At 36.6% G+C, this 12279-nt stretch overlaps 1 protein-coding gene across 20 annotated transcripts in view; it reads right to left on the reverse strand.

The window, feature by feature from the left end:
• The window catches only part of CDC42BPA (CDC42 binding protein kinase alpha), a 323580-nt gene that overhangs the window by 128901 nt on the left and 182400 nt on the right, over positions 1 to 12279 (reverse strand). For all 20 annotated transcript variants that reach the window (XM_081225007.1, XM_081225002.1, XM_081224995.1 and 17 more), the window contains exon 11: positions 1696 to 1818. In XM_081225007.1, the coding sequence (XP_081081133.1) occupies positions 1696 to 1818 (123 nt within the window). The remainder of the gene's footprint in view (positions 1 to 1695; positions 1819 to 12279) is intronic.

Raw genomic sequence — 12279 nt, forward strand, 5'->3', positions numbered from 1 at the left:
TGTTCTCAACACTCTTCTTCAACGAAGTACTGCAAGTTCTAGCCAGTGAAATAAGGGAAAAAAAACCCAAAACACCCAGATCAGAAAGGGCAAAAGAAAATTGTTCCTATTTGCAGATGCATGATGGTCAGCACAGAAAATCCCAAGGAATCTTAAAAACAAACAAACAAAACAAAAAACCAAAAATCCTTCCTAGAACATATAAGTGAGATAATGTAAATAGGTTTTTCCAAATCCATATCACTTCTTTGAAGTGATATGGATCACTAAGCACCCTAGCTGTGTCTTGTGTCTCACTGCTTTTTTAGTGCCAAAAAACTCAAATACATTCAGTGCCACTGATAATGTAGTGTTGATATCAAAGCAAAGTAAATGATTCTACTTATCATATTCCTAATCTAACTTAGTTTTAAAAAGATAAAGCTACAGAAATTTATAAAGAGATGTTTATTAGGAGGACAGCCACTTAAAAAAATAGAACAGCATAAATTATGATCAACTTTAAAATCTCCATGTACCTTAATATTGCATTTTAAATAATCCTTTTTGTAAAAGACACTGGGTCAGATCCTTCTTTTCTTCACTTATTTTGGCCTAAAACTACTTTTCTAGAGAGGTCTGACTATTCTAGCTAAAATAGTACCTTCTCTCTCTCTCTCCCCTTACACTTACTGAGATCATGTGATGCCTCTAAACCCTGCAGAAGGCTCCCAGTTCACTCACAGAACAAACCAAAGACCTAACAGTCAGTAAGATTCCACTGATCAGGCAATGAGCCCTCTCCACCTGTTTATTTCTCTACCCTCATGTCCATCCATTCCACCTGCTTGCTCATTCTGCTCTAGCCTTGCTGTCCTTTTATGTTTTATTTGAACTCACGAGGCACATTTTGACAGTAGAGCCTTTGCACTGGCTGATCCGTCTGCTTGTAACATGTGTTTCCCATTTAACTGCATGGCTAGGCCCCTTAACTCCTTCAATATTTTTCTCACATGGATCACACTATTTAAAATTATAAAACACCTTATCTTATACTTTTGACCCATTCTCCTTATTCTTTTCTATTTTTAAGCACTTATCACCTTCTAACATACTGTATCATTTACAAAGTTACATAGTTATTGTTTAATGTCTGTTGTTTGCCCTCCACCCCAGCAAGGACAAAGATTTTTATCATTTTGTTTAGTACTGCATCCCAAGAGCATAAAACAACACCTAGTACATAGTAGCTACTCAATACATATTTGTTGAATGAATGGAATAAATGAATGAATGGATATAACAGGCGTATCAACAATTCAAAATTAATTTTAATTAACCTACACTGAAAAATGAACTACTTATATAAATGCTTTGCCAGACAAATATCCCAAATGAATAGGTCCTCCAAAAAGTCATCTTTTTTCACTTAATTCTGGGTTAGGTGCTCCTCCTGTGTACTCTCTATGTACCTATGGTTATTTTTCTTCTGGCCTTTTCACAAGTACTGCAAAAAACTATTTGTTTATCTTTTTCCAAGACCAAAACATGAGCTCCTTGAGAGCAGAACCATTCTTATTTGCTTTTCCCTCACTGGCACATAGCTCACATCATGTAACACATAACATAACAGGTACTCAATAAATGTTTTGTGCATGAATAAAACATTAAAAAATATCTACTAAACAGAATTAATAATGAATCACAGAAATTTACCTCTTAGTTGTTTCCTTAGTTTTTCAATTTCTTCTTTTAAGTTTTTGATTTCTAAATCTTTACTTGCTGTTAGTGGACCATCAGCAGTTGAATACTGCAGAGCCTGGACAGTCTGTGTTGACTCTTTAAAAAAAAAAAGAATAAAAGAAAGAATGAAAAATATGCTCATACTCTAAATTTTAAAAACTAAGAGCAATATATTTCTTTCTAGAGAAATCCTTATTTAATTGTACTGATCGAAGCATATACCTACTGACAAAAGCATGTAAACACATTAAAATTAAACCACAAAACTCCACTGCATGTTGCTAAAATTATATGTAGGAAACAGTCTACCTTCTAATATGTGAGGTTTTCAGTTTTAAATACTGTTGGTACATTCTGCCAGTGAGTCAACTATTCAGCCCCCTTTCATCCTAGCATAAAATGTCATCATGTGATAACCCAAAAACGTATGTCAGATGATGTATGAAAAACTGAGTCTGGTGTATGAAGAGAGGTTTAGAGATGTTAATATAGAATATGTATAAGTGCTGGCCTTCCAAATTTTATATATGAACATTGAGGCCCACCTATTGATGACTTGGCTCATCAACTTAGTTAAAATAGGGATTGTTCATTTAACTTGTGGTTCTAATTAGAAGATGCCAGGTACTAAAGAAACATTAAATCTAGTGAAGCTCATTCCCAGATACCATTAAAAGGTGTGGAAAAAAAAGAAATGGTCCTAAAACAGTTACTCTGCTAGCTTATAGAGGGACCCCAAATAGTAAATCTCTACCTCTCCATAATTTTTTGTTAGTACAAATCATTACTGACTGCTTTACAATACTAATATTATTTATATATTGTTTTACATAACTTACATTACTTATATATTTATATTATTTATATATATTTTTAAAACTCCAAGGGACTGTGACCTTCAGAGGATGGAGATTTTCTAATTTATCTTCATCATCTGTACAGAGAACAGTATCATGATATTCATATGCATGGTGGTCAATGAATATTTGTTAATTTGAATTAAAGATGTAAGATATACCATATTGTGCATTCAATCATGATCTTCTACATCCAGTAAGTATTTCTTACACATTTTCTTTTTCTTTGGGTTCAAAACATGTTGAAAACTGGTACTTTCTGTATTTATTATTTTTAAAAGAATATCCTTCTTTTTTTTAAAGACATCTAAGTTGGGAGTAGAAAATGGGGAGAATAAAAATATCCACTGGACATTAGTAGTTTTTTTCCTTCTACACCCCACACACTGCAGGGTATGGAGGTGGGATAGGTATCCTTCCTCCTCTTTGCCACCTCTGTCCTCCCTATAAATCTCAGGTCTGCTAAAATGCCCATTACTTGTTTTTTTTTTAACTTTTTATTTTATATTGGAGTATAGTTCATTAACAACATTGTGTTAGTTTCAGGTGTACAACAAAGTGATTCAGTTATACATATACATGTATCTGTTCTTTTTCAAATTCTTTTCCCACTTAGATTTCTACAGAATATGAGGCACAGCTCCCCGTGTAATACAGTTTGGGACTGATATGTACCCACTGTTATATTTAAAATGGATAACCAACAAGGACCTACCGTATAACCCAATACCTGTTTATTACAGTTATCCACTGCCCTTCCTTCCATTATAACTCTTTTTATTATTACTCTTAGTGACTTCAACAACAAAAGAGACGATCTATCCAACTGGCTTCACAGGCACACAAACCCCCTATGCAGACACTGTTGATGCTGTTTACCCAGCAGCTACCCCTCTCTTCCTGCTTGTGCACCAAATTCAGGTATCAGGCTACAGTGTGCTTAGGCAAGGTAGGCTCAGCCAGAAGGAAGACGGTTTCCATTGGTCATGCCAATCTCATTCTCCATTGCTAGGACTGGTTAAGAATTAGGTACATGAACTAGTTAGAATGAATGGTACCTTGAGAGGTCCCATTAAGTGAGACATGTATGAAAGGAAATGAACCTTCCTTTTTTTTTTTTTTTGGTCTTTGGATGTGTGAAGTCATGAAGTCTGGAACTTTGACAGTAATGTGGAATCATGAGGGAAAAGCCAAGAAAATCACAGAGAAGCTAACCCTGATAAGAGCACGGAAACTGTGTACTTCTGATATCTTAAGTGAGGTAAGAAATCTGTATTATTTAAGAATTCTATTACTTGCCGCCTAAAACAACCTAGCTGGTAGACGTCTCTCCAGCACAACAAGCAAATCTATTGGTCATGCCCTAGATTTGTGGCTCTGACCTTACTTAGAAATGTGCATGTGTGCGGGGGTGGGGAGGTGGGGAATGGAGGTTGGGGTGGGCTCCTAGGAGACCGCTACAGACTTTTACTGTCTGGGGACCAAGTAAGCTCAGTATCTTACAGAATGTGAAACAGTCTCTCACATCAAAGAATTACCCTGCCCCAAATGCTTGTAGTTCACCTACTGAGAAATGCAACTGTACATGATGTCATTATTAAAACTATATAGCCTCCAACATCTTGATGTCAAGTAAATACTCTCTATCTCTTATATTTACAGTTTAACTTACTCTAGGGACCCCTTCAGTAATTTTTCATTCCCACCAAGAGTGCCAATCCACTGTTCCTAACACTATTTCCTTTTCTCTTTTCTTCCTTATTTACCCAGGTTAGATTCCTTGGTCCATCATTACTATTGCTTTGCATACACACCTTGGATTTCTTTGCTCTTCTCTCCTCCACTGTACTTAGCCTAGAAGGCCCCAGTCTTACCTAAATCCTACTCTCCTTCTACTCTGTGCTTTCACCTTAATAGCTGAAAGTGACGGAAGAAAGCCCAACCATTCAAAATTCATGTCTAAATAGTTTGGTGATGCCTGATGCCAACTAAAAATTGGCACTTGCCATCTGCCTCTAGCAGCCGCTGACCTTCAACACCCCCTGAAAGGAGATCAGGGTGGAGATCAAGAATGAGGCACTCTGTGCTCTGGGAAACACTGGCAGAGCAGGTCTTCAGATAATTTTCAGGACAGATATTTTCAGGACAAAATTTTATGAGCCCAATTCTTGCATCTTCTCACATCTAGAAAAGCACTAAAATCATTAACCATGACATCTGCTCCTCGTGACTAGCAGCCAGCCTCTGCCAAAATGTGTGCTTCACTGCATGTACGCCTCTTCAATAAAATCATATATAATACCTTCCCCCCTACCTCTTCGGAGCAGTTTCTCAGAGCTACCTGAAATGCTGTCTCCCAGGCTATAGTCCTCATTTTACCCCAAATAAAACTGGACTCACAACTCACACATTGTGCATTTTTTTCAATCAACACTGGCAATCCTAAAGTATTTCCCTAGTCCATTCACTCTTCTCTCTTCTCTAAACTTACCATTTCACATCTTCTCTTTTTCCTGTCAAAAATCTAATAGGAAAAAAACCCAAAAAAATCCCAAAAAACTAACACATTCTCTACCTTCCTTATTCTCAGCTGATGAGCCTGCTTTGTATTTGATTTATCATCTGTTTCCTCAAAGTGGAATGTGAGCATTGAGAGGGCAGGTATTTTTTTCTTTTTCTGTTCATTATTATATCCCCAGTCATGTGCAGAACAATTCCTGCCTAACTGGTGCTCAACAAGTAGCTAACAAATAGATGAATCAGCTTAAATGTTAACCTATGCCATTGTATGAAATGAAACAGGTGTTAGTACCAAAAGGCAACGATCTAATATTTTCTGGGTTTGTTTTGGGCAAATGACACCAACTGTATGTAATGACACTCTCTAAGAACAGATTAAAGAATTTAAAACATCAAAAAAACCTGGGACATAGGAACTTCTCATTCAGAATAGGATGGAGTAGGAAGTAACAGGTCATTGCTCTATCACCCCTGTTGCAAAAAGTAAAAATACACTATATAATTTGGAAAAACCTTATTTTTACAAACATCATGTATCTGGGAAAGCAAAGAGAACTAAGTAAAATAAACAAGAGAGGGATGAGCCATTCTGAGGTGAAAAGGCCATGACAGCTGCCTCTTACCTCAGAATCTTATCCAATTCTGTGAGCACATGAATTGAGGGATAGTACGCTGGGAAAAAAATGACAAATTCTGGAGAATGGGTGGGCTGGTGCAAGAATTTGGAAACTTCAGGATCCCTAAATATGCGGTGGTATCTTCCTCATGGTATATTTGCTGTATCTGGAGACTGCATGGGAAGTTAAGGAGCTTCTAAAAGTCAGACCAAAATCTCCTACAGTATTGAGGTATTTCAGAGACAAAGTCTTGCTTGAGGAAAAGAGCCTATGTCAAACACATGGCCCATCTAGACATTTGCCAAATTTGAAAGTGGCATGGGGTAAGAGTCTGAAGGTCAGAATAAAGCTCTCACAGTTGATAGAGTAAGTCCAAACCAGGTTCCAGCTAGTTTTCCTTCATGACATTTGAAACCAAAAGTAGGCTGAATCTAATTAAAACTGCAATTGTCCTAGTTCAATTCCTGATTGGACCAAAAAAAAGGGGAAACCCTCTCTGGAGTGAAAATAACATAATAACATCATTCTCTATGTTATTTTTATTATGATATTTGTCATACAATAAAAATTGAGACATTTGGAAAAGCAGGAAGGTGTGATCAATAATCAGAAGAAAAAGGACAAAACAGTGGGATATTTCAATGCAGAACTGAAAACTATAAGAATGAATCAAATGATTATTCCTGAACTAAAAGAGATAATACTTGAAATTAAGACTCATTGAATGGGCTTAACGTCAGAACAGATACAGCAGACGACAAGACAAATGAACCTGAAGGCAAGTGAGTAGAGAATATCCAAATTAAGCACAAAAAAACCTAAGAATGGAAGAAACAGGACTGAACATAAAATGAATGTGGGACACAGTCTGAGATATATGTAATTGGAGTCCCAGAAGAAGAAGAGATAGTGAATGGGGCAAAAGAAATATCTACAGAGATGACGCTTAGAACTTTCCAAAATTGATGAAAGATATCAATCAAGATTTCAGAAGCTCAGTGAATCCCCAACAGGATTTTACATTAATACAAAGAAAACTACACCCAGGTAGATCATAGCCAAACTGTTTGAAAGTGAAGTTAAGGAGAAATACTTAAAAGCAACCAGAGGGGAGGAAGAAAAGATACATTCAAGAGACCAAGATTAATAGCTGGCTGGCTTCTCAAATATAATGGAATTCAGAAAACAATGAAATAATATCTATAGAGCATTGAAAGAAAAAACTGCCAAGCTAGAATTCCAACCCAGCAAATATTCTTCAAAACTGAAAGCAAAATAAAGACATCTCAGGCAAACAAAAATGGAGAGATTTAGTTATAACACACACAATCGTAAGAAACACTAAAGGAAGTTTTTCAGACTAAACAAAAATGATTCTGGATGGATACATGGATTACTAGAAAGAAATAAAGAACACAAAAAGAGTAAATTTGTGGGTAAATAAAAAGATATTTTAAAAATTAATGAGTAATAAATATTTAAAGAATAAAATAAATGTATTGAAAGGTTTATAACACAGATAGAGGTAAACTATAAAACAACAACAACATAAAGTACTGTTATAAGGGTCTTATATTGTTTGTGAAGTGGAAAAATAAAAATTATTTAAAAGACATGTAAAGACCTAATGGGAAAAAAGGGCAAGAACCTACACAAGACTGAATATCCAAATGAACAGTAAATATTACTTATTAGAGAAATATAAATTTAAAATTATAGCAAAACTCCACTATACAGATACCAGAATGGCTAAAATTTAAAAAGCTGACAATATCAAGTTCTGATGGGAATACATAGCAAGTGAAACTCATGCATTATTAGTGAAACTATTGATGCAATCACTTTTGAAAACTCTTTGGCAATACTTTCTAAAGCTGAAAATATGCTATCCTATGACCCATAAATCCTACTCCCTAGGTAGATATCCAAGAGAAATAAGTACATATGGCCATCAAGAGAAATATATAACAATATTCACAGAAGCTATGTTTATAATAGTCTATATCTGGAAATAACTCAAATGTTCAACAACAGCTTAGATGATACGGTCTGAATACCTGTGGTCCCCCACCAAATTCATATGTTGAAATTCTAACCCCAAAGATGATGTTATTAGGAGGTGGGGTCTTGGGAGGTGTTTAAGTTATGGTTATAAGGGCGGAGCCCTCATGAATGGGATTAATGCCTTATAAAAGAGAAGCCACAGGGATCCCTAGCCCTTTCCACCAGGTGAGGACACAGCAAGAAGGCGCTGGCTATGAATCCTCACTTGACCATGTTGGCACTTTGATCTTGGACTTCCAGCCTCCAGAACTGGGAGAAATAAATTTCTGTTGTTTATAAGCCACCCAATCTGTTGTGTTTTTTAAAATAAAAGTCAGGGGCTTCCCTGGTGGCACAGTGGTTGAGAGTCCGCCTGCTGATGCAGGGGACATGGGTTCGTGCCCCAGTCTGGGAAGATCCCACATGCCACGGAGCGGTTAGGCCCGTGAGCCATGGCCGCTGAGCCTGCGCGTCCGGAGCCTGTGCTCCGCAACGGGAGAGGCCACAACAGTGAGAGGCCTGCATACCACAAAAAAAAAAAAAAAAAAAAAAAAAAAATTCAGAACAAACTCAGACATTGGATAAATATTTTTAGTATTTTTATACAATGTAACACTAAACAGCAGTTAAAAGAAAAGGAACTATTGATATTTACACATGGAAAACCATGTTATTAAAAAAACAGATACAAATGAGAACATACTGTATGAAACCATTTATATGAAGTTCAAAGGTAAAATTAATTAATGCTGAAAAAATTTAGGATAGTGTTTACTTCAGAGTTGTAAGCTACAAACTAGGAAGGAGCATGATGGAACCTTATCCTACACTAGAAATGTTCTATATACTGATTGGGGTGCAAGTTACATAAAAGTATACTAATAAAAACATTTATGGGGCTTACAATTTAAAGTAGAGTACTTGCACACTTTACTGTATGCATATCACCATTTAAAAATCAAAACTGAGTGACATCAGTATCATGCCCCTATGGGTCATTCCTTTTTCCTCTCCCTTTGATTTACAACTAATTGGACATCCATAACTGAACAAAATTGCTTCTGCACAGCACACCAGGACACCAGAGATACATCCATATGTGTATCCAAAAGTGGGTAGACTGGACCTCAGAGGAGGCTGCAGATCCAAGTTACCGGCAACAGTGACCTCTGTAGCAGAGGAGGTAGGAAGTGAAAGTGATGACTGAACGTGCTGGGCTGTGAAGGCTGTGAGGGCTGCAGCTGGAGGGACTTTGTTGCTTTTCAGCAATACCTGGATTTCTGAGGGGGGGGGTAGGGGAAGGGTAGGAAGGAAAGAAGGCAAAGAGAAATGAAGGAATGCATTTCCTGCTGTCTGTCCACAGATTTCTGGACTCCTCCACTAAAAAGCCCCAGGTACTAAGCATACACCTCCTACACTCTGCCAACAGTTTTTACCATGCACACACTCCAAACTTTAGTGGAGGGTCATCTCTGGTAAGAGAAACCCAAAATTTGTGCTATAGCGCCACCTTCTGGAAAACAAAAGAAAGGCTTCTGATTGCCAAGCTGCTGAACTTAGAATCAAAGTAAAGCCTTACCTAAATAAGAAAGGTGTTTGCTACTTCAAATGTGATGGCAGAGGCACAGTTCATGAAACACTATGAAAAATCATGGTAACGCAGTATCCCACAAAACGACAATTCTCTAGGCAACCAACTCAAAGACACAGAATATTGCAATCTAACTGATAAAGAATTCAAAATAGTTGTTATGAAGAAATTCAACAAGCTACAAGAAAACTCAGAGAGGCAAGTCAGTGAACTCGAATAAAATTAATGAACAGAAAGAGCAATTTACCAAAGAGATTGAAATTATAAAAAAAGAACAAAACAAAAATTCTGAAGCTGAAGAATTCAATAAGTCATATGAATAGTGCATTAGAAAGCACTGGAAATAGAACAGATCAGATGGAAGAAAGAATAAGCCATATGGAGGAAAGGAATTTAGAAATGATTCAGGTGGAAGAGGAGAGAGAACTAAGGTTTTGTTTTTTTTTTTTAGCGGCACGCGGGCCTCTCTCTGTTGTGTCCTCTCCCATTGCGGAGCACAGGCTCTGGACGCGCAGGCTCAGTGGCCATGGCTCACGGGCCCAGCCACTCCGCAGCATGTGGGATCTTCCCAGACTGGGGCACGAACCCGTGTCCCCTGCATCAGCAGGCGGACTCTCAACCACTGCGCCACCAGGGAGGCCCTCTTTTTTTTTTTTTTTTAGTGAAGAAACCCTACAAGAGCTATCAGACTCCATTTAAAAAGCCAAAATAAGAATAATGGGTTCACCAGAAGGAGAAGAGAGGGAGAAAGAGGCAGAGAGTGTATTTACTGAAATAATAGCTGAGAACTTCCCAAACCTGGGGAAAAAACCGGACATACAAATCTATGAAGCCAATAGAACACCTTGCTATCTCAATGCAAAGAAAAGATGTTTTCCAGCACACATTATAATGAAACTGTCAAAAGTACAGAGGAAACTAACATAACATTGTAAAGCAACTATACTCCAATTTTAAAAAAAAGTCAATGCTAAAGAAAGAATTTTAAAGGCAACCAGGGAAAAAAAGAAAGTATCCTACAAAGGAAGCCCCATTAGGCGATAAGCAGATTTCTCAGCATAAAGTCTATAGGCCAGGAGAGAGTGGAATAACATACTCAAAGTATTGAAAGATAAAAGTTGCCAGCCAAGAATACTCTATCTGGCAAAGTTATTCTTCAGATATGAAGGAGAAATAAAGGCTTTTCCAGATAAATAAAAGCTGAGGGAGTTCACCACCACTAGACCTGTCTTGCAAGAAATGCTGAAAGGAGCTCTTCAAGCTGAAACAAAAAGTTGAAAGTACACAAAACTCTGATTAAGGTGATAAATAGACAGTCAGAATTAGAAAATTGTAACTGTATTTTACAATAGTGTGTTAAACAATTATAGCATAAATGTTAAAGAAAAAGAGCATTAAAAATTACTGTACTACAATTTGGTAGCAAATTCACAGCATAAAAAGTGATAATCTGTGACATCAAAAATCTAAAAGGAGATGTAAAAGAATGAAACCTTTATAGGTGAATGAAGATAAGTTGCTATAGGCAGAAAAAGGACGATTTTATCAATTAGATATTTTATGTAAACCTCATGGAAAAGACAGCAAAAATCTAAAGAAGAGACATGAGACATAAAAAAGGGGACAATGAGCAAATCATCATGGAAAATCATCAACTTACAAAGGTAGACAACAAAAAGAAGGAAAAAAAAAAAGAACCAATGGAGATACAAAATAACCTGAAGGCAAAGGACCAATGGCAATACTAAGTCCTTACATACCAATAACCACCCTAAATGTAAATGGATTGAATTCACCAATCAAAAGGCACAGAGTGGATGAAAAAAAAAATCAAGTGCCAACTATATGCTGCCTACAGGAGACTCATTTCAGCTCTAAAGACAAGTAAGCTCAAAGTGAAGGGATGGAAGATGATATTCCAAGCAGAAACCAAAACAAAGTGGGCGTGGCTATACTTATATCAGACAAAATATACTCAGGCCAAAAACAGTAACAAGAGACAAAGAAGGTCATTATATATAATGATAAAGGGGTCAATAAATCAAGAAGATATAACAATTGTTAATATATATGCTCCAAACACCCGAGCACCGAAATATATTAAGCAAATACTAACAAACCCTAAGAGAGAAATAGACAACAGCAGAATAATAGTAGGGGACATCAATATGCCACTATCAGCAATGGATAAATTGTACAGCCAGAAAATCAATAAGGAAGTGTTGGAATTTAACCATCTTTAGAACAAATAGATTTAACAGACATATACAGAACATTCCTTCCAGCAGCAGCAGAATACACATTCTGCTCAGGTGCACACAGAACATTCCCCAGGATAGATCATATGACAGGACACAAAACATATCTTTACAAACATAATATTGAGATCATACCACAATGGTATGAAAGTAGAAATCAGTAAAGAGAGGAAAGTGAGAAGATCTACAAATATGTGGAAGCTAAATAACATACTTCTGAACAACCAATGGGTGAAAGAAGAAATCAAAAGAGAAAAAATCTCAAATTAAAATGGAAATATGACATATCAAATTTGTGGGATGCAGCAAAAGCAGTTCTGAGAGGAAAGTTTACAGCAATAAAAGCATATATTAAGAAATTAGAACTATCTCAAATAACCTAACCTTACACCTCAAGGAACTAAAAAAAGAAGAACAAATTAAGCCCAAAGTTAGCAGAAGGAAGGAAATAACAAAATTCAGGGCAGAAATGAATGCAATAGGACAAGAAAAACTACAGAAAGGATCAACAAAACTAAGCTGTTTTTTTGAAAAGACAAAAGTGACAAAATATCTAGACTAAGAAACAAAGAGAGAAGACTCAAATAAATAAAATTAGAAATGAAAGGGGAGACATTACAAGTGATGCTGTAGAAATATAGATGCTCATAAGAGACTACTATGGACAACTG

This window comes from Mesoplodon bidens (assembly GCF_964165515.1).
Source record: "Mesoplodon bidens genome assembly, chromosome: 2".
Lineage (NCBI taxonomy): Eukaryota > Metazoa > Chordata > Mammalia > Artiodactyla > Ziphiidae > Mesoplodon > Mesoplodon bidens.